The sequence below is a fragment of the Phalacrocorax aristotelis genome, chromosome 17 (assembly GCF_949628215.1).
Source record: "Phalacrocorax aristotelis chromosome 17, bGulAri2.1, whole genome shotgun sequence".
NCBI lineage: Eukaryota > Metazoa > Chordata > Aves > Suliformes > Phalacrocoracidae > Phalacrocorax > Phalacrocorax aristotelis.
Genome location: NC_134292.1, coordinates 11,276,399 through 11,299,060, shown reverse-complemented (window position 1 = coordinate 11,299,060; position 22,662 = coordinate 11,276,399). Strand labels below are relative to the sequence as shown.

Sequence of the window (22,662 nt, the reverse complement as noted above, 5' to 3'; positions counted from 1 at the left end):
ATCTACTTTCCTAAGGAAACAGAACACCAGAAAAAGACATTTGCTCAAATATGAGCCTGAACTTATTTTCTGCTTTTCTTAGCAGGCACATCAAAGCAAATGGGTTCTGACATATACGAACAAATTAACTCAGTTATAAGTACCGAAGCAACTGCTTCTCCCTGAAAAAACTCATCTCATTTGTTCCTATGAAATACAAAACCTCAGCTCTTATTTTTCCATGTACTACTTAAACATTTTTACATATCACAGTGACAGTACTTTTAACATACCTGTGACAACCTTCACAACTTCACTAATCCATGCACACAATAAACAGTTTAATAATATAGTAAAACTGGCTACTGAATGACTATTTGCAAGCTGAAAAAAAAAAGATAGCAAGAACAAAGCCATATTCTAGGGTAATATGTCTCTCTTCTCGTAGAACAATAGCAAAAGACAATTTCAGTCCCTAAGAATGGCTACAAAATCTCCCCATTTCCTCTATTAAAAACTTTCATCTCCTTAAGCAGAAGGCAGGAGGTTAACAGGAAGATCCCTGCATGGCAGAATTTAGGCTGCGCACCCACTGCTTATCTAAGGTATAATTTTTCCATTAATCACTCGCACTGCAGCCAATAACCAAACAGCCCACACTCTCCAATGCCGGAATACTGAAAGGCTCAAGGTGAATCACTTTGTTCAAGGATTGTGCTCAGTCTTGGCATCAAATTCATAAAGAAGCTTATCTGTAAGACCTGCACAGCTCTGTGACATTCAGTGCCAAATCAGGGAACGGCGTAACTTTATTTTACAATTGGTGATGATCGGGACACAGCAGTGCTAATGCTGTTCTGCCCTCATCAAGAGAAACAGCATACCTGTAGCCAGCCTTTTATAAACCACTTTGGAAGTAAACAATGAGGAAGATTTAGAAGTACATTTCAGGAGTTGGTCTGAAATTCATTGAGCATATTCTTCTCTGAAATATTTGCAAGCTTTTTGAAGATGACTTTATATACAAGCCTCTTCCATTTCTTTGACTGTACTGAACAAGATATGGCAAGTCACACAAACACTGCAGGACAGCCACAAGGCAGTTGTTAGACCAGCAGTACAAACAGCTCCCATGTGGAGCAAGAAGCGTTGCAGACTACGCCATTTCATGTTTCCAAACTTTCTTTGGGAATAATAGGATGGAATGGAAAATCTGGTTGACTGCATCTGTCTCCTGGGGTCTCAAACGATGCATCATAACTTCGGGAGCTGGTTACATACGGTGCCACATAAGCATTCTCAAGGTAAGCACTGCTACGCAGACTATTCTGAATTCTTAAGTTTTCATAGCTGCTGGTATTTGCAGCATCTAGAAAGACAAGCGTGAGGTTACAGTCTTTCAGCGGGTTTTGTAGATCACCACGCTGATTGTTCAATGTAACTTCAGACTTTTTTAGACTATCCTATGATGTGAAGTGGCAATCTTCTGCAACAGCAATAAAATATAAGTGAATGTTTTTGCCAGATTAAGCAAAAGTCAGATCCTGAGACTCATAACTAACAGAATCAGCTTGAAGTCCTATGCAAAAGAAAATAGCCACTGCAATGGCATGTCTCATCCAGGACTCGAAGGAATGCAAGAAAAACAAACAAAGCAGTTGGGAGGTAAAAGCAAGATGAGCAAAAGCATCAAGAAATATTTAATAAAGTCTCTGTTACAACTGCTGCTAAGGAAAAGAGGAACACCCAGTCCAACAGGCAGAAGTCATGATTTCTTATCATCTTTAAAGATATTCTTTTGAAGAAATAGACGTGACCATGGACTTCAGCTTCTTGTGATGGTGGAATATCTCTTTCCAACTCCCACAAAGAACACACTAACTTGACTCACTCTAGGAAAGATACAGTTTTCAACACATTAGAATGACAGAATTTGGAGTGACCACCTTACTTGTGTCACTTTGCTTAAAGACTGCTGAAATACAAATTGGGATGAAAGATTTTCTTTAAGTAGCCAGAAAAGAGAGAGAGACAGAGCGTGACAAGGGTCTCTTTTCAGAACAGCACTTTTACAAGTGAGAAGATGTCAATGCTCTTCCAACTCGCACAAACCTACCACATAGGCTTGTGTTCTCAGATTCATGCCAAGTTGTTAGTTATAACTACATTTCTTAAAGAGAACATTTCACATTGGGGAAAACTTTAATATACGTTAGAATCAACAGATATGGTCAAATCAAGTGTATGCTAACATTGCTTTCTATCTGAAAGCTGTGACAAAAATCACAGTTCCAAGTTCTTGACAGTCAGTTTCATCCTCAGCACTTCATGAAGGATTCTGCAAAGTGGGGAAAAAACCCCACAGGTAGAGATGGAGAGAGTCTTACTCCAAACCTAATTATCACCTCTGACATTAGCAAAAGAATTTTTTTTTTTCCCCCAGAAATCACTAGCAGAATCGATTCTCAAATAAGTTCTCCCTTCTGTCAAGTTTTCCACAATAAAGAAGTCCCTCTTTAAGCTCTCTATGGTTAGTTTGATTTAGAAGAATAGGGAACAAACTCAGGTTATTGATTCTTACCTTCAGTCCTGTTTTTTCATCATCACTACCATTATTTGTAGATGGTGTTTCATCCCCTTGCCTGGAAACCAAGACAAAATCTTCACTGTTAAGAGTGGATACCGAGTCTGAAGAGACACTGATTTTTCCAACAGAAGCCTTGTCATCCATGACTTAAAAAGGAAGTTCGATTCATGAATGAGATTAAATATGTTATAAACTCCTGAAAAACAAAAATCATAAAAATACTTATATAAAACTTCATGCTAAAATGCTCAAACGTTTCTTTTCAGAAACCTGCTGACTAGTTATAAAAAGTAACACATCTGACAGCATAACCAAGTTACAACTCTTCTGTCAGTGTACACTCGTGGTCCTGCTTTGATTTTGCTAAGAAGCACGCTACTATTAGAGCACTGGTTTCCATAGCTCAAAAAGGGAAGTTAATAAACCTTTTTGCAGTATTTCACTATTATGTTAGGCACCATTTTCTACACACAGCACAAAACAGGCCCTTGGAACATACACCACGCCTGCTGACAAAGGACTCGTATTAAGGTCAGAACAATAAAGTCCATTTACTTTCTTCAGATGATTTGTCTGCCTTCACCTATGTTCATGCAAAAATTACTTCTGTACAGAGCTCACTGTATGCTGCACTCACATTCTTTTCCTCCAAAACAAGAGTTAGATCTAACTCTTGATATTTTGTGGTAAGGATGCTCTAAAACTTTGGGACATATAGCATTTTATGAATCTATGCTGAATCTTCTGTACTGCACAGAACAATAAAAGAAAAGACTTCCAAGAAGCAGGAAGAACAGCGTAGGCTGGATCAGTACTGAGAATCAGAGCCAACAGAGGATTTTAAAATAAGCTGGAACTGGCACTGAGAGGCATTTGAAGAAAGGAACAAAAGGTGAAGTTCAGCTGCACACCTTGAACTCTTCCAGCACAGATTCTCAGAATCTGTAGCTCAAAACAGACTGCCGTGATAAAAACGGGTGATTAAATTTCCCAGAAACCCAAACATACCCTTATCACATCAGCCAGAGCCTTTACATACTGCCAAGCACAACCAAAACCCAAGTACTATCTCAGCCTCAAGTTCTGCCCTCCATTCGGTGGAACACCATCCCAACCTGGCTTCCAACAGAACCACCACAGCGGAGAAACCTGGCATATCCACAAGCACAGCTCATCACATTCCTCACTGAACCACAAACAATGCACCAAAAATAGCAAAGCCTGCTTTTATTTCTATCAATACGCTCCTCTCCACAGCCACTGATACAACTTGAAACTCTGCCAGGAGGACAACAATTTTTGTTGTTTTTTCCTCCAGGTTATTTTTAAGCTGATTACTTTCCTGACCGAGTCGCTTCACAGTCCTGAAACATTTCACTGGTCTCCTGAAGCAGTGCGCAAGAGGAGGAACAGATGTGGGATGTTCAGGAATAACAATATACCTATGATTATTGGGTTTCATTTTCAAAAGCATGTAAGATATTTAGATATAGTTTTTTTAAAAAAAAAAAAAAACACAACATTTTAGGATCCACTGACTTCTAACGAGAATTACTGGCTGAGAAATTTAGATACTTTGAAAAGTTTTACCCACTGCATCTATCTGGTATTATTCACAGGTACCTTAAAGGTAGGGCAGAGTTCTCATTTTTAAAGATGCTTTTGTCTAATGACTTCATATTAAAACATTCCTACAGAAGTTCCGTATGGCACTATCTATGTAATACACAGATCATCTGAAAATAACTAAATCAAATATACTGAAACACAGAACAAAAATAAGCTTCAAACACTTAACATCCCTTTGGCTTTACTGTCTTCATTCAGTCAGTGCAAACTCATCTGCTGCTCTAAGACAGTAGGAGCAGAAAAGCGAGCTTTGATCACAGGCAGCTGTGAAGATCATCTAGGCGAGGATCAATTTAGCAATTTATTTTGGTATAGTGCATCTGTCTTGAAGTGCTAATTTCACCTGTTTCCAAAGTCTTTCAATCTGACACCTTCCACCAACATTAACTTCAATTAAAGAAAAAGCATGCTGTGCTTTTGCATACTCCTTTTTTTCAGTAGCGTGGTGTAAACAGACACCACACTTGGCCCTGGCGCACAGCTGGCTTAGCCTAACCCCTGCAGCAGTTTCACAATACAGAATTGCAACAGCAGAAGGTCCCGATGAGCCCAACTTTGCCAACCTGACATTGAGCAAAAGTCTTACTGAAATTACACAAGATAAGAGAGCACAGGAAAGGGGACAACGCACTAGACTACTGTAAGCAGCTTTTGTTTATTAGTGATGTATCAGCAAGCGAGGCTCAATTACCCAACCACGCTGGAATCAGCCACAAAGGCTCATCGGATTAACGCTCAAATAGTCGAGGTGCAAAAGCACAGGCTTAAAATACTAAAAATGCTAAAATATTGCCTGAAGTTAACCAAAAATTTCCATACCCCTGTACTTTGCTTTGCATGCAGGTTATTTCCTCTGTTCCTCACCATCACTTTGTTCCATGCAGATTACCGCATGGACCATTTTACCTGAATCAGAAAACTCACAATGGCAGAACCAAAAACAGAAAGCCTATGAGCTCATTAAAATACGGGCCAGCCTAGAAGGGCACACATCAAAGACCAGCAGAGCAATTAAGTGTGGCAGGCTTATGACTCCTCTGGAATCAAAAAGCAAGAACAAACAACAGCGGTGACAGTGCTCTTTAGTAATACCTGCAACTTGTCTAAGAACCAAAGCTTTCTGTTCTCACAGCATAGAGAGGTAGGAGAAAAGACCCCAGCCCAGTGCAGATCTCAAGTTTTAATGTTTCTCAGAAGAAGCCAAAGTCTCATCCCTTACAAGGAAAGAGCCTTCGGTTTGTTTCAACATAAATAAAATACAAGCTTATGGATTCAGCGGAGTTTAGCTCCTGACACAAAACTACAGCATAATTATGTAGTATTTGCCTGAAGGTCTCTTTACACCTCTACAGGAGACGGAGTGTCTAGGTAAAATGCATACTAAGAGGCAAATTTTGAACAACTTATTTCTTTGCTCACCTGTGTAATTAAATGGGTATCCTGGCCTCTCCTCACACAAAAGACCATTGGAAAAAGCTGCAAAATGAGCAAGGCACCACAGCTGGCTCGTGGGTCACTGCTTTCAATCCGCCTTCACTCTATGCTTGCTGCTGTTATGCAATGCTACAGTGCAAGCCCAAGACTGAAACTATCTTTTTAAAAATGTTCTTGTTTATCTCTAAAGCAACCAAACAGTCGCAACCTACCTTACTCTCTCTACTCAAGCTACCGTGCAAAGGTACCGCAAAGACGCCATTCACCATGCTAAAATCTCAAACAACTGAAAACCAAACCTATCAAAGTTCAAGATCAGCTACACAGATCTATAAAATACTCATCCTTTACTTTCCTATCCTCTCCCACGTATTTGGCACCTGACCTGCAACTTGGGATCAAAATTTTCCTTGTAAGTACTGCCAGAATGAATTTAGAAAAGTTTAAAGCAAACAGTGTATAAAAAAAACCAGAAACCCTTCCATTTTACATGGCTGTGGCTTGAATGCCACCTTGGGTCACGTAGAACAAGTGAAACAAGGCACTTGTAACTGCGGCTGGTCTCCCTCCATCTCCAAGGGCGCCCGTTTTCCAGCATTCAGAACATCCACGGCCACACAAAAAGCCAGAGGGTGAGCAATAAAACCAACGTTTCAGCTGTGAACTTCTTGGACTGTTTAAAACAGCAGTTACCTGTAAGTCAAAAGCAGATGTAGCACCCTTATCACTACATTTACAGAATATAACACAAAATATACTTAAGTTTTGGGTTTTCAGGGCAGAAGAGAGATTAAGCAGGAGAACATGCAAACTAGAGAGGAAGAGAGATTTTTGGTTTTCCTCCCGTTTATATCTTTCTCAGCTTTTGTGCTTTAGCTGTGGTTCCTATAGCGGTTCTACAAAGATACATATATCTGATGAAGAATGCACCAGATACAGAAGGACAACACAGGATATTTTCTGTTTCTGTTCCTCCGGCTTTATGCATAACTTAATAATAATATCCAGTATGGTTCAATTTAAACATAGGAAGTTCTGTTTTCCTACTTTTCGTCACTGGCATCTCAGTGTGGGTGAAAAGTGGAATTTGTAGCAGAGTTCAGAAGCTTCACAATGTACTTTGCAAAGCTGTTTTACGACAAATAAGTTGCCATTCTTTAGGATTCTTAGCTCTTTACAGTCTTTGACATCTGTGATTTTTTTACCGTCACAATTCCCATAGTGTACACGTATTGTCTAACAAATACACAGTGAGTCCTGGAAAAAGCCTGGAAAATGCTACTGCACGATGCCGTCATTACACATGGTCGTGCCTGGTGTTTCAGTCCAAGCAGCATAAGAAATATAAGAGCAAAAGCGATGTCACACTGACAGACACATGGGAAAGGAGCTGTGGTTTGGCTCTGAGCACATACAAACCACTGTATTTTAGTGCAGCTTTGGGGAAAAAAAAAAACAACAAAACAAACATATGAAAAAGATCAATCGGTAGCAACCCTTTCCTTCGCACATATCACATGATTAGTTCACATAATCATGTTTGATCTTTACCCACCTTCCCTGCACAGAACACATTCTCAAAAGCAACACGAAGTATTTTGCACTCAGTATGAAGCAAGAAAGCCAGCGGAATGCTGCCTGCAAAATTAAAGATTTCGGATGACTAAAGAGAGTAATTAACAAAAAATGGCAACTACAGTACTAACTTTCCTGTTCATTTTAAAACACACTGACAGGCACAGATGTTCCTGCTAACCTCAACAGCCAGAAGAAAAAGTGTTATTTATTTGGACATAATGTTGCCTCAAATGTCACACACGCTGCCCCTTCTCAAGAGAGAAGGGCAGATCTCAAGAAGCTGAGTGGATCATTGGCCAGTGAGTGCAAACCCAGGCATCGGACAAAACACAGCTAATGTAATCTTTTGTAACAATCCTTAACAGAATATTGCCAACATAATTTTGGCAGTTTAAAGAGTTTTTAATTTAAAATGCTAATTTAAAAATCTTAAATTAAACTGTAATGAAAGTTTTTATTTTAATTTTTGTAAAAAAATTAAACAGTTATGGCCAACATAATTTTGCTTTTAATCTTAATTTGCATTATCTGCTCAGAGGACAAAACTCTGATTTTAGGCTCTTGTAATAAGCAAATTCTCCAAGCCCAGAAACATGCAGCAGGTCCTGGGAAACTGTGGTTCATAAAAGAAACGCTGACACTGCCTTAGCTAGCCCATCATAGGAATGTCGCTGGAACGAATTAACTATGAACGGCTGGTTCATCCACGCTCTGTGGCCGGCACTCCATCAGCATCAGGCACATCTACGCACTGCCTGCCCAGGGAGCCAGGACTTGGGGGAGCCAGGACACGGGGGACATAAGGCAGCTGGAGCCTGGCGTCACAGCAGCGCGGCCAGAGGCTAGCCAAACCCTGGAGAGGATGCTCTGTACCCTTCTGGAGCTCTCTCTCATCAGGATTCAGACAGAAACAGAATTATCCTCACCAAACGCAGCACTTTAAAAATACACTGTGAAAAAACTGAAAAAAAAGGGGACACAGCGCATGCTGCTAGAAGCTGTCTGCTCTGGGATTTGGAAACGAAAAGAAACCCCTATGCCAAGCTCCATTTGTTAATTTGTTTACTGTGTACACACAACTAAGTTTTCGCAGCTCCTTGACCTTTTAACATGAAGTAGAGGCCTTTGAAAAGAACACAGCCTTTCTGTAGTTCAATCAGCAACGGGGAAGTCCGTGCAGTTACCCATTTTCTAACAAAATAGCCAATAATCTGAGAAATCCCACCAACTTGTGCTTTAGCAAAACTGTAAGGGGAATAAAACCGGGAATGTAGATCAAGCTCTATGTAACAGTACAGGTAAGCAGCACCTGATCTCCCACTTGTATTTAAGATATAAACATGGTCTTTTCCCTGTGTCCACACCCCTCCCGAGTATTTCTTCCCCTTCTCCTCCCCTCCCTCAAAACGCCTTGAACAGGCAAAACCACACAGGCGAAAACCACAAAAGTCTACTTCTACCAGTTCGATTTTCACTTAATTTTTGCTGATGCATGTTTTTAAGCCGACTTAGCACAGTCTGTTTATACTTCGTTTTCGTCCCTACCTGACACACTCAGCCCTTAAAAATTACCGTCTGGGGGTGTTTTAAGCAAAACAAATAAGTCCTTGCCAACAGGACGGAAGATTTTTTTTAAAACCCGAGAGAAACACGGAGGTTACGGTACGTAAAGCAAATAAAGGCGTCTGGACGCGATGAAGTCCCACATTTTATGATCCACCTGGAAGCAACAGGCAAGAACCGGGGGGGCCAGGCCGCGTGGGGGGGAGAGGGGCGGCAGCAGCCCCGAGGGAGCCCGGCCCGGCCCGGGACAGGCGGCCCCGCCGCCGAGGCGATGCCCGGCAGGCGCTCAGAGGGGTCCCGGAGCTGGAGGAGCGATGCGGGTCCCCCCGCGCTCCTCCGGAGTCAACGGGGGGGGGGCTCGCAGGGAGGGGCCCAGCCCCGACACTCGGCCCAGGGACGCGCCGGCGCCCGGCCCTGCACCAGCCGGGGCGGCCCCGCTCCCGCCGCCACCCCCGCGCCGAGGCCGCAGCCCCGCCGGGCAGAGGGGACGGGAGAAGGGGCACCGCACCGGGAGGGGGGAGACACGGCCGGGAGGGTCGAGGGGACACACGCTGGTAACGGGGCGCAGAAGGGCGCCCAGCTCCCACCCGCCCGTCAGAGGCGGCGGTGAAGCCCCGCGGTGGCGGCGGCGGCTGGGGGGGCAGCGTCCGCACGAACCGGGCTCGGCGCCGTAGGAGACGGTGCGGGACGGCCCGAAGGCAGAGGAGGAACGGGGCGGACGGGACCCCGCCGGCAGCGCCACCCCCACCTACCCCGGCCGCCGCCTCCTGGTGCCGGTGCCGCCGCCGCCGCCTCCCGGTGCCGGGCCTGGGCCGCCGCTGCCGCCCACCACGTGACCGAGGCGGAGGGGGCGGGCGGCGCGCTGGCCGCTTCCGGGTGCGGGGCGGAGGGCGCGCGGGCGCTTCCGGCGACGGAACAATGCGGTTCCGAGTCGCCGTCCTGGGCTGCGGCGGTGGCGGCGGCTGTAGGTCCCGGCGGGCTGGCGGGGCGCGGGCGGCGGCCCCGGAGCGGGGTCCGGAGCGTGCCGCGGCTCCCGTTCCCCCCGCTACCGCCGCCGCCTCTGCCGCGGGCCGGGTTCGGCGGGCAGCTCGGCCCGGCCGGGGGCGCGGCGGGTCGCGGGGCCGCCCGGGGGGCGCGGCTGGCGGCCGGGCCCGGCCCGGCGGTGGGGCGGCACGGCTCCAGGCCCGGGCGGCGGCTCACGGCGGCTCTCCTCCCCTCTCTAGGTCCGTAGCCGGAGGCCGCTGCGGCGGGAGCGGCGGCGGCGGGGGCCCGCGGGGGGAGGCGGCCCGACGCTACAGGTACTTGCCCTTACCTCCGGTGGGGCCGGGAGCGGGGCGGCGGGGCCGGGGGGCGGGAGCGGACAGGCACCCCCTGTGCTTCTGGAGAGGGGCGACTTGGCTTCGTTGTTTGGAGAAGCCGCTCTTGGCCGAACTGTCCCGCCTCATCGTTTTCCTGGTGCTCGGGCAGAAGGTGTAGAGGAGCCGGTGGCCGCCACCGGTGGGGAAAGCCGGGGAAGCTCTTGGCTGCGAAGAGGGGGTGCTGCGGGGTGAGCCCTGCCCGCCCCGCAGGGCCGCGGGTAAGCAGGAGCTAGGCTGGGCCTGCCATCCTCCCGAGAAAGGGTTTGGGATTCATCCCATGGCTTCTTTTCCCCCTCGGAGAGCAGCAGTAGTGGAAACTGAATGTGTGTCAAGGCAAGTCACCTCTTCTCAGTTGTCATTTTCTCCCACCGTGACTCTTGCGATGCTCCCAAGGAGCGCTGGGTGGCTGGAGTAGCTGTGTCTGGTTAGTGGCACCAAGTAGCGTTACCTCAGCATGGGTGCTCTGGCTGCGCTTATATCTTAGTATCCCAAGGTGGGAAAAACAGGCTCACAAGTAGACTCTTTTCATCGCTTTCAAGAGAAAACACAAAAAGAAACAGTTTGATAAAACCTGGAAGTCACTGAAGATACTTCACGATGATCTGTTGCTACAGTTTGTATTTGCTAAAGACCGTTGCCTCATAAAATTTATTTTTTTTGCCCTAGAAATGGGGATGAGTCAGGCAGCACTGAAGACAGGATGGCTAAGAGACTGTGGCGGCTCTACTTTCCATAGATTCAGCAGAACTGGTGGTGCTGCAGAGCAGTGCTGCCCGTTTCCGAACTTTCCGCAGTCCCTTGTTTCTGAAGGCTTCTGAAATCCTTTTGTACTTTTCCCGTGCCGTACACCGGGAGATATGCTTGATGGGCTCGAGTAGTGAGGAGGTCATGTCCCCGGGTGATGCTGAGCAGCAATTTGAAACCACCCTGATTATCAACTTCTAAAAATTACTTCTAAGATAGTTCTCAAAATGTTCTTCTCTGAATCCTTGTCCTGTTCATTTACGCTAGGCGTGACTCCGTTCCCATTGTGTACGCTGAGCTGGTACGTCTCGCCCCAGGAGAGCAATATCTGCTTTTATCTATAAACTGAAAAGCTTCCTTTCAAGCTTTATGTGGTGGTGTTTGTAATAACGAGGTGTAAGTTTTGCTTTGCTTTGTTATTTTATCTCACCAAATCTTGCGTCATTTAGTCTCCTGTGATTTCTTCGCTTCCTGCAATCCCAGTTCTCTGGCAGGATTGCGTGAGCAGTGTTTCATTGAGAATCACTGTAGTCTTAAATTCTTAAAAGAACTGTTGAAAGACAAAAGGTTGATACTTGTTTTACGGAAGATCTGCTGTTCTTCATTCCAAATACTATCACACAAGAACAAACTTCCTAGAGGAGTGATCTTCCAAAGAAGACAACAAGAAGCAAGGCTTCTACATTCCCCAGGTATTCATAACAGGGAGCCTAGAAGGCATGATTTATATAAAGAGGGACCATATGGAAGACTTTTTTTTCTGCAATCTTATAAAAAAAAAAAAAACCCGAACAACACAACACAGCAAACTGACCCCTACAAAAAGACTTAAAAGACAATCTAAATGGATGCATTAAACCCAGTGCTGCAGATACCGCAAAGCTTGCGTAGTCCTTCCTGCTAAAAGACTGGCCTGCTGAAATTACAGCTGCTTCCAATAAGACAACGTGTCCTATATCAATATTCCTGCAAATTGTGGAGCGTCCTAGAGGAGCTATAGCCGTTGTTCTTGGACTGCAACTCTTCTGAGCAGTGTAGGGTAGATGCAGATGGTTAAGAGGGATGTTTGTGTGTCTGGCAGGTGCCAGGTTCAGTCTCACCTTGAATTCATTTGTTATGAAAGCTATCTGGGCGTTAAAGGAAATTGGGAACCAAAAGCTAAAGGAACGTCGTTGTTTGGTATCAGGAGTTTTAATGTGGAAGCAAAGCTTCACAAGAGCTAAGGCTGCTAAAAATACTTCCATGGTTTCCCTTTAAATTCCAAACAAGTAGTGTGGAAAACATCCTAACTCTTCTGGATACTGCTTCAGGAGAATTTCTGTCATGTCACCTCTGCTTTATATTTAGGCTGCATTAAATTAAAAAAGAGTAAAGATATTGTAAGGCGAGGTACAAACTTGATTTTTTTGACCTTGTAACAGACTTGAGTCTTTAGGATAAAACATAACATCTAATTAAATACACTTTATATTATTACTTTAGACCCTTCTTATTTGTGTTCTAGACAACAAAAAAGTTCTCACTTGTTTTTTTGTTTTCTTTCTGCTTTTCTTTAGGTGTGCCAAAATGTCAGAAAGATCAGATATTCTTCACTTCAAGTTTGACAACTACGGGGATTCGATGTTACAGAAAATGAACAAGCTGAGGGAAGAAAACAAATTTTGTGATGTCGTGGTCCATATAGATGACGTTGAAGTTCACGGGCATAAAATTGTATTTGCTGCAGGCTCTCCCTTTTTAAGAGATCAGTTCTTACTAAATGACTCCAGAGATGTAAAAATCTCTATACTGCAGAGTTCGGAAGTCGGGAGGCAGCTGCTTCTGTCCTGTTACAGTGGTATTCTGGAGTTTCCCGAAATGGAACTGGTAAACTACTTGACTGCTGCAAGCTTTCTGCAGATGAGCCACATTGTTGAACGATGTACGCAGGCCCTCTGGAAGTTTATAAAACCGAAGCAGCCATTGGAGAGCAAGGAGTGCGAACAGCAAAGTGACTCCTCTGAGCTGAAGGACCATCAAGGGGACGACGACTCTCTGCAGCAAGATTCACCATGTATTCAACCTTCGGAAGACAGTATGGACATGGAGGATAGCGATATTCAGATCATCAAGGTGGAGTCCATTGGGGAGGTGACAGAAGTTAGGAATAAGAAGGATCAGAACCAGTTTATTTCTTCTGAACAAACGGCGCTGCATTCCTCAGAGCCTCAACACTTTCTTATCAACTCCACAGTTGAAAACAGAGCAAGTGAAATAGAGCAAAACCACCTCCACAACTATGCCCTTTCCTATGCTGGCAGCGATAACATCATTCTAGCCTCTAAAGATATGTTCGGGCCTAACAACCGAGGTATAGACAAAGGCCTCCAGTGGCACCATCAGTGTCCAAAGTGCACAAGAGTGTTTCGGCATCTGGAAAACTATGCTAATCACTTAAAGATGCATAAACTATTTATGTGTCTGCTCTGTGGTAAGACGTTCACTCAGAAAGGCAATCTCCACCGGCACATGAGAGTGCACGCAGGCATCAAACCCTTCCAATGTAAGATCTGTGGGAAAACGTTCTCTCAGAAATGTTCCTTACAGGACCACCTTAACCTGCACAGTGGGGACAAGCCCCATAAGTGTAACTACTGTGACATGGTTTTTGCGCATAAACCCGTTCTGAGGAAACACCTTAAACAGCTACACGGTAAAAATAGCTTTGACAATGCCAATGAAAGAAACGTTCAAGACATAACGGTGGACTTCGATTCATTCACGTGCAGTGCTGCTACAGACAGTAAAGTCTGTCAGCAAGCTGATGCAAGCCAGGTACTGGATGCAGGGAAGCTGCCTCAGGCTGTGCTCAGTTTAAGAAATGATAGTACCTGTGTCAATTAAGCAATTAAAAACAGCCCTTTGTAGGGATCGTGACTGAGAGGAGCAAACGGTTGGTTTGGGCTCTTACCTAAACTAGTGGTATGCCCTGAAAGGCTACGGATGGATGGATGGATGGATGGATGGTGGGTTGGATTGCATAACCTGGCAGGTCTTCAGCCATCGTTCTTAGTCTTACTTGATATTTTCTGTGAATAGCAATCTTCCTTCAGGTTTCTGTCTGTGTCTCTACTGTGGATTATGGGGTTAATTGTTTCATTTCTCTTTGATTAGGAGACTCAAGACTAACACCTTTTGAAAGACTGTTGCGGTGGGCTGCAAGTAAACCATCTGCTGTACAATCAGAGGCCTCTCTGTGTCTGGGCAGATGGAGGAAAGAGCAAATAGGACAAGTCTGTGAGATAATCTGCTTTTTTTTTTTTTTTTAAGCACTGGATAACTGAACGCACTCCATGGTTAAACTTAAACTTACCTCTTAAAGTTGTCTTTCTCTGATCTTACCCCTAGACCCCTACAGTTGAAATGAAGTATTTTTGTGTCACTTTTTTGCCCTTTCTAAACTATTTCAAGAAAATTCTGCTGCGAGTCAATGCTATCTTAAAAGCTCTCAGGGTTTTTAACCTCGACATGCATTATGAAAAGATAAAACCCTAAATGATTTGGCCGGGCTGATCATTGCATAGAAGTTTTCAAAATGAGGATAAATTGCAGCTCTGGAATGTGAGAGGCCGGTGTCTGGAGTGCAAGTATGACCTATTTCTTATGCTGTCATACCTAGGATTTTTGAAGGGCACTTAACCAGTGTATGTACTGAGACCGGCTAAACACTGCAAAACTAAAACTCATCATCCACCTTCCATAAACTCTGCGTCACATAAGCCACAACTGTTGTTGGTTTTAGAGCAAAGCTGGAGTGGAGAAATACTGCTTTTTGACACTGTGAAAAGAATGTTTTAAAAGCTGCAATGTATAGTAACTCCACGCTTTTCCTTCCCCCCCCCCCCCCCTTAGTTCTTGTATATCTCTCCTTGATATCTAGTGAGGGCCATGTGTCAGTTAACTTAAAACAAAAATACCTGCCATAAGAACATTAACAGCATAAAGTTTTTTGATTTCTTGGACATTCAAAGGATATTTTTTTTTTTAAGTGACCTGCCTAGTTCATTAGTGTTTTACAGAGCCTAGGATGAGGTATAGGTAGCACAATTTCCATAGGTTAATATATCAGCTATTGACTGTACTCAGCAATACCTCTTGTATACCGCCTTAAACATCAAATGTAGCGGGAATGGCATGTTAATTGGGATTCTGGGATTATACCATATTACTTCTCGAAAGTGCCGTGGAATTATCCGCATCCCAATCAGGCTGAAAGAAACTAATTTATCTGAGGAACACCATTCCCAGTAGAACAGCACTCATTACATTGAAGTGTAGTATAGACTAATAATCAAATGGCTGATCCTCGGTAGAGAACTGATGTTTGTATTTGAAATAAGTATTTCTTCCAATGCAGCTCTTTTCCACAAGGTTTGCCATGAGGCTGAGATTATGCTTCCTACCTAAAAGTAGTACTGTTTGTGTGTTTGAATGAGGGGGTGGTGGTGAAAGGCTGCTATTGTGTGGTTAAAAATGCTAAACTGGTATGACCAAAGGTGTGTTAGAGCAAAAAATGTTTTGTATGTAATTATCAAAAGTTGGTCTTGATCTTGAGATATATATGTGTATGTAGAAGCCGGGATTTCCTTATGCAGGTGTTACACTGATGGACGATAAAAAGTGTTAATCTTCCAGAACATTTTCAGAAATCCACATACTTTCAAGTAGAAAAGCAAGGTGATTCTGTGAATCAGTTTTTGCAATTGAGTTTTTGAACTACTGTACTTGACTGTTACATGGACAGCTATGAAGTAAGCAATGGAAATGGAGTCAGGGCATTACATCTCTCAAGTTGTAGCAGCTATATTTAGGCCTAAAATCTTAACTATTTGGAACTCTTTAAAATTACTGTTCAGGTTCCTGGGGCAGAAAATAGGTTTGCACAGGAAGAAAAACTGTTTTTTCTCTTAAAGCAATCTGCTTTCAGAATCGTTTTGAGCTAAAACTGGCCGTGACAGTTGCATCTGACACTTGCATTCTGTCTTCGGGCAGAATCTTCTGTATTGTTCAGACATTTTGATAACGTATTATTCACTATATGGAAATAAGTTATAGTGTAACGTCAGAACGAAGATAGACATGGAGAATAAGAGTTTGCAGAGCCAGGTCAACATGCTGTAAGGGACTAGTGGACAAGCTAACCAGATACGAATATGGATGTGATAAAGAAAATGGTCTTCTGGCAGAGAAAGGAATGAAACTGTACAAATGCTAGAGAAAGTGGCAGCGAAATGGACGATATTGAAAGCATTGTCTACCTGGGAAGTTTTTTTTTTCATGGAATCATGAAGCTGTGATGTTACTGCAAGGAGAATACAGCTTGTTGATGTAGCCGTGGGTGACCTGAAGCTGATATGAAGAGACAACAAGTTTCCTAAGAAACATAAAAATTATTTGGTCAAGATACACAGGCTTTCAGTTCACCCTGTCCTGTGGGGGGATGTCAGTGTCTGAGGAGGCGGAGACTGCTGGCTGTTCAGTTGAGAGGCTGCTTGCAGTCATTTGATGAGACTGCAGCAGAAATAAATAGGAAAAAGAAGACATGTAGAAGACTGCTTCTTCAGTGAAAATGGATGCATCTGTTGGATGAAAAGTGACTTCTTACTAATGTCTGTGCTTTTGGCTTGGCAAAAGGGTGCAGACCAAAAAATTTATGCATGAGATGGGTGTGTGACTCCAGAAATACTGGAGATATCAGAGGGCAGTACACTGATGGCATGGTGCAAAGAGTGCTGGTGGTAGAGTTCACCTAAGGTGTGCCCCTATATGGAACTGACAAGTGGAGAGTATAGAAGAGGCATTAGAAAAGAAAAGTCTGGCTAATGCTCCTCTGAATCACAGATGCAATGGAATGAGTATTATTATAAATGGAACATACAGAGGCAGCTCGATTATAGCATAAGATGAACTTAATTGTCCATGTATGTAAAATGTTGTCTTCATTGCAATGTTCTGATTAGTGAAAGACTAGATCCATTGGTTGTTGCTACTGATGCTGCGTATTCAGATGAGGACTATGGCAGTTATCATAATCTGTGTGTTAATGTGTAGAATACTATTTGCTGGTCAGTGGATAGTCTCACAACTTAATGTGCTGTACAACTTCCTGCATATCCTAAAAATAACTGAAGTCTATTACAAAAATATTTTAATAATTCCTTGAATATATTAGGATTTTTTTATGTTGGCATTTTATTTATTTTTTTCTATATAGAGGAAGAAAAATCTTAGAGCTCTTAGGTTTACCAGTGGTTTAGGCTCGCCACTCTTCTGAGTGGTGGTAGCTTGTGTAGCATGTGTTCCTGCAGTATACGGTGCAGGTGCACACACTCCTGTAGAGATCAGGGATGAGCCTTTCCTTAATTTATTTTTCTTCTAGAAGACATGTTTTGCAAGTCAGTAACTGATAAAATTGAAGCGTCAGTCTTTTTCTCCCCTAGCTTTTTGGCAAAACTTAGATAGCTGCCGCTGAACTTTTGTTGAAATAATTGTGTGGGGCTGATTTTGGTTCTGGTGTCATTGGGAGGAGTAAAGGTGAGGCGGGAGGATCAAAATGTGATACGTACTGAGACTGTTGAAGGAATTCTGAAGTCGTGTGAAAGCTTGATTTTTAAAATCGAAGAGGAGGGGAAACAGTCGGCCCTCCTGACTGGGTGAGGGTCGAGGAGGCAGAACGGACGTTTTTCCTTTGAGATTGTACAATGGACGGACTGAGCATTAGCTACCTCTTCAGTGACTGGGCAAGTCTTAGCCTAAGTGTTATTACCAAAGCAGGCGGCCGGTGGCCCCGGTAGCCGCCTCCGCTCCGGGGCCGGGACGGCGGCGGGGGCGCAGCCGGGGAGCGCTGGGGGCCGGCAGCGCGCCTCGCCCTCGACGTCCGCCCCCGCGGCGTGGCGAGGGGGAGCCCCCGGGCCGCCGCCCCCCGCCGTGCCTTCCGGGGGCGGCCCGGGCCGATACGTTGCTACCTCTACCGGACGTTTGGCGAAGGCGCGCCCCGTTGCCGGTGCGGTGTCTCCCCGGCGGCAGCCGCTGTAGCAGTGCCGAGTCTTCTAATAAACGTGCTGCTAACTCTGTTTCCCGCCGCCTCTCATTTCCCGCCGCGGTAACGGCGCCCTGGGGAGCGTGCGGGGCGGCGCTTCCGGCGGCGCTGCCGGAAGGGAAGGGGTGGGGGCGGGAAGCGCTTCCGGGACGCTGCGGCACCGGCGGCGGAGCTGGTACCGGCTGCGGAGAGCGGCCGGGCCGCGGCCGGTGAGTGCGGGAGGCAGGGCGGGGGCGGGCGAGGGCTCCGCGGGGCCCGTCAGCCGCCGCGGGGGGAGCAGGGCCGAGGCTAGGCCCTGCCGGCGGGGGCGGCCCTGGGCGCGGCGCGACCCTCCCCGTCGGTACCGGTGCCTCCCCCGCAGGAGCCATGGCTGCGGACTCGGAGGTGCTGCACTTCCAGTTCGAGCAGCAGGGGGATGCCGTGCTGCAGAATATGAACCTCCTGCGGCAGCAGAACCTCTTCTGTGACGTCTCCATTTACATCAACGACACCGAGTTCCAGGGGCACAAGGTGATCTTCGCCGCGTGCTCCACCTTCATGAGGGATCAGTTTCTGCTCAATCAGTCGAAGCAGGTGCGGATCACCATCCTGCAGAGCGCCGAGGTAGGCAGAAAGCTGCTGCTGTCTTGTTACACGGGGGCTCTGGAAGTCAAGAAGAAGGAGCTGCTGAAATACCTCACCGCTGCGAGTTACCTCCAGATGGTTCACATCGTGGAGAAGTGTACCGAAGCCCTGTCAAAATACCTGGAAATCGATGCTTCCATGGAGAGTGGCAGCCAGGCTGCAGAGAGGTGTCATTCCTCGGACGCCGAACTGAGAAACGGGGATGAGGTTCTAGATAAAGACTGTGAAATAATCGAGATTTCTGAAGACAGCCCAGCGAATGCAGAATACCCAGTGAAACAGGAGAAGGGGGATATCGCGCGGCCTGCGGCGCAGAGCTTGGTCTCGGAAAGAAAGGACACAAAAACCCCAGAAATATCAACCGTTGAAATAGGATATAAGGACGATGAAATCTGCATCTTCAGAATGGATTCTATGAGTGTAGCAAATGTAGAGAACGATCATTTTCCTCAGCCTTGTACTTCCTCTAAAACAAGTTTGTATTTTCCGGAAACCCAGCACTCCTTGATAAATTCTACAGTTGAAAGCAGAAATACAGAAATGTCGGGAAATCACTTCCAGGCTTTTGTCGGTGACAATCCAGAAGGAACTTCTAGTCTGATGAACGGGTTCCAGAGCCTGGAGGACTCCGGCAGCTCGTGGCGGCACCAGTGTCCCAAGTGCCCGAGGGGATTTCTGCATCTTGAGAACTATCTCAGACATCTGAAAATGCACAAACTCTTCTTGTGTTTGCAGTGTGGCAAAACATTTACGCAAAAAAAGAATCTCAACAGGCACATCCGGGGGCACATGGGCATCCGCCCCTTCCAGTGCATGGTGTGCTTGAAGACCTTCACTGCCAAAAGCACGCTTCAGGATCACCTCAACATACACAGTGGCGACAGGCCCTACAAGTGTCATTGCTGCGACATGGACTTTAAACACAAGTCTGCTCTTAAAAAGCATTTAACTTCTGTCCACGGAAGGAGCAGCAGTGAAAAACCAAACATAAACACTGTTACAAAAGTTAAAATAGATTATGATTAACAGATGGGTGGATGTGGAGCCAGGCTCCACAAAAAGCTCCTGCCTAGTGAAATTCTAGATGAAATTCTAGATACAGATCCCCACGTAATGGAGAGAAGCACAAATACGTGACCAGTGATCAAAGGCAGGCCTTGTGAGCAGCAGACTTGCCTGCTGTATTAAGGTTGCTATTGCTGTTAGCGCAAAAAAGGTGTTTACTAGTTGAAAGTAAGCTGCAAAATACAGGAAATGATTTCACACTTCTATTATCATGGATGCGTTCTGATCCACATACCCCCCACACTTATGTTTTGCATTCCGCTGATTCAAGGGCAGACACTGCCAATTTTCAAACTATTACTGATATTGCAATAAGCTGAAGCCTGAGCCATGATGTTCCTGATCTATAATGGCTAAGGAAAGGAAATGTTTGTATTTATTCGGCACATCAGTCATTCCCACCCAGTTCATATACCATTTATCGTGAAATCACCTCCTTATTTGCCCAGCCTTTCAATGGAAGGAAGGCATGTTTTCATACTCAAGTCTGTGATACTAAAGAAAGAACACGACAAACAAAAAATAATCAAGGAAGCTTGCAGATTGCCTCTTGCAAAGAGAGAATTGGTAAAAGAGAAAGAAACAGTATTGCCTTGCAGTTCATTTTTAACTGGATAGTCTTATTAGGACTTGTGTTTAGTTTTATGAATGAGTTCTGAATTTTTCTAAACTACTTTCTTCTGATCTTTTTTTTCCCATCCTACCAGTGTTTTGCACCTGCATTTGACTAATTCCGACTAAGTTAGTCCTGTTTGTTGAGTTGTAATGTTTGCCTTAGTTTTTTACAAATCTTAGATATATACACTAATGTGAAAAATTAAGCTGTGTGCTGTTACGTAATGGCAGTTTCTAGGTTAATTTTGAAAACAATCCTTTATATCTTACTAGGAACGGCTTAGACATAGAGGTCTTCCCATACTCTGATTCTGTGGTACTGTAAAACAGTAACTATGTGTGTTTGGATAGGCGTGTTTGTACTTTGTCAAAGGCTATTTCAGTTTCATCCCAAGCAACGAAAGCCCTGTAACGCAGAATCTTTATCTTGTACCTGTCCTTGACTGGTATATGTTTCTTCCCCTTAATGTGATATGAATAAAGAGTCGATTCAGTTGTTAATGTGAGATAATGGTACTTACATTAGATTCTCTCCAGTTAGCAACAAGCAGTAGTCCTTAATCTAGTCTGTATGACGAGGGTATGCTTTCCTTCAGGTGCCAGAAGTGCCATGACAAAGTTCTTGCTCTGCATCCAGAAGCCTGACCTATGTGCTCCATAACCTGGCTGTTTTAAAAAGACAATAGTTTTTTATGTCAGTTAACAGGTTTCACTTACTTTCCTCCCCTGTGTCTGTGAGTGCACCGGCCATTGTCTGGGGTTCTATTTGTCAGCTACATGAGGGGTTAGATATGTACAATACCTGCCATGCAGTTTCCTGTTTTTATCTATAACAGGCATGGTCAGCTGTGCCATCATTGTTTCTGTCTTCATCTATTGGAAATGTCAGTTGAAAGTTTTGTAAAAACTTATTTTCTAAGGGCTTTTTAAAGCTCTTAATCTGATATTATTAACACTTAAAGTACATATTAGTTGGACTGCAGCAATATTTGCAGGTCCCGGTCCATACTAGGCCTCGTGGTGGTTGACGGTGTATGCCTTCCTCCAAAACCCTGGGGTCTCAATAGGCGAGCAGTGTGTTCAGAAGCTGAGGACGCCACTAGTGCCATATTCCTCCAAAAAGTCACAGAAATGTCTGACTTTACACAGAGGGTTGACTTGTGAAGGGCTCCATTGTATTGGAGCCTTGGAAAGGCGCGGGTGCCACATCGGCATACCCGCGTGTCCCTGTGAACAATGACAGAAATTACACCCCCAGGGTAAGCAGCTAGTGTAAATGTGAATTAAAGTCACCTGGTTTACCCAGTACTATAAGTGTAAGGCCCAACCTTTCACAATCTCTGCTATTATATTAAAAGTTGACAATTTGTTTTATTTTGGCAATTTTTTACTATCATTAAAAAGGTTTGTAAGTCATTTATGGTGTGACTGCCTGACATTTTGCAAAAAAAATTGCATTTTATAGCATTGTCTTCTGTTTGCTTTCATTAGTCTGTTACTGTTTACAGCCTTTTTGATCTTGTGATTGGTATTGTTTGCTTGTTTTTCACGAAATACCATTACTTTTGGATTCTTACTTGCATAAGAATGAAGAGTCTGATTTTCAAAAGCATGCTAATATCTGCGCTGGCCCTTACTGGGTAATGTTAACTTGGGTATACACACAGGTTTGTATGTAGCTTTTCATTTGTGTCTACAGACTGACTTAGTTAAAATAAGCTCCTTCATCCTTGGAAGAGGCCATAAAGCAAGGGAAAAGTTTACTTCCCTCCCCCTATCCTTTTTACATTGAGCTGCTATTACTGTAGTTCAGTAAATACATGTATTGTGCATTTATGGGACAGATTTGGTTCAACTGTGCTAAAATTCATTCAGTTAATATGCATTTTTGGCAGGTGTATGATTATCATTGGTAACACTTCAAAAGATCACTCCTTGCTTTTTGTTCAACTGGTTTTTGTAGGTATATGCATGGGTATTTCCCTGTGTGTCCAAGAGCAAACCGAGACTGATCTTTTGAGGTGCATCGTCTGTGGGATCAGGACCACGAGTTATTTTGCTGTTGTATTGCATGTAAACATGCGAGGGAGTCGTGTCGTGTGGGGGGCCAACAGCATGTTCTGTTCTGTGGCTAGAGTGTCTTAGTAAGCTTTGTAAACAAAAACTGATTTTGTGCACGTTCACATTAGTGTTTCCTCTCCCGTCTGTACATGTAATCACTTGTCCTGTCATAACACAATAAATGAAATGCAAACAAGATGCTGTTTCAGAAATACGTATGCTTTCTTCTAATCACAGTGAAATAATTCTGCATCTACCTTGGGATTTACTAGTTTGGCTTGCTGTGGTGAGTAAACAAGACGTTGTAAATTAAATACGGCGTCCAAGTGGCAGTCATTGAGCGAGGC

At 44.6% G+C, this 22,662-nt stretch overlaps 3 protein-coding genes across 8 annotated transcripts in view; 2 read left to right on the top strand and 1 right to left on the bottom strand.

Moving 5' to 3' along the window:
• RABGAP1 (RAB GTPase activating protein 1) overlaps positions 1-9,636 on the bottom strand; it is a 77,033-nt gene extending 67,397 nt beyond the window's left edge. For 2 of the 3 annotated variants that reach the window (XM_075112113.1, XM_075112116.1), the window contains exons 1-2: positions 9,523-9,636; positions 2,561-2,762 (exon numbers count right to left, since the gene is read on the bottom strand). In XM_075112113.1, coding sequence (XP_074968214.1) covers positions 2,561-2,710 — 150 coding nt within the window. In that variant the 5' untranslated portion in view covers positions 2,711-2,762; positions 9,523-9,636. Of the gene's footprint in view, positions 1-2,560; positions 2,763-9,278; positions 9,459-9,522 lie in introns of those variants that run through there. The other variant, XM_075112114.1, reaches the window with a different exon arrangement.
• On the top strand, positions 9,634-17,066 carry ZBTB26 (zinc finger and BTB domain containing 26). Of its 4 annotated transcripts, XM_075112147.1 has the most exons (4): positions 9,634-9,734; positions 9,994-10,068; positions 12,429-13,686; positions 14,026-17,066. In XM_075112147.1, the coding sequence occupies exons 3-4, from the start codon at positions 12,439-12,441 to the stop codon at positions 14,038-14,040; spliced, it is 1,263 nt and encodes a 420-aa protein (XP_074968248.1). In that variant the 5' UTR covers positions 9,634-9,734; positions 9,994-10,068; positions 12,429-12,438; the 3' UTR covers positions 14,041-17,066. The 4 variants fall into 4 exon arrangements, with proteins under 4 accessions (XP_074968248.1, XP_074968246.1, XP_074968245.1 ...); XM_075112145.1 differs by having other exon boundaries at positions 12,429-17,066; XM_075112144.1 differs by having other exon boundaries at positions 9,635-10,068; positions 12,429-17,066.
• A 996-nt stretch (positions 17,067-18,062) lies between these two features.
• ZBTB6 (zinc finger and BTB domain containing 6) lies at positions 18,063-22,513 on the top strand. The gene is made up of 2 exons (XM_075112154.1): positions 18,063-18,159; positions 18,312-22,513. The coding sequence occupies exon 2, from the start codon at positions 18,317-18,319 to the stop codon at positions 19,598-19,600; it is 1,284 nt and encodes a 427-aa protein (XP_074968255.1). The 5' UTR covers positions 18,063-18,159; positions 18,312-18,316; the 3' UTR covers positions 19,601-22,513.
• Positions 22,514-22,662: the final 149 nt, after the last annotated feature.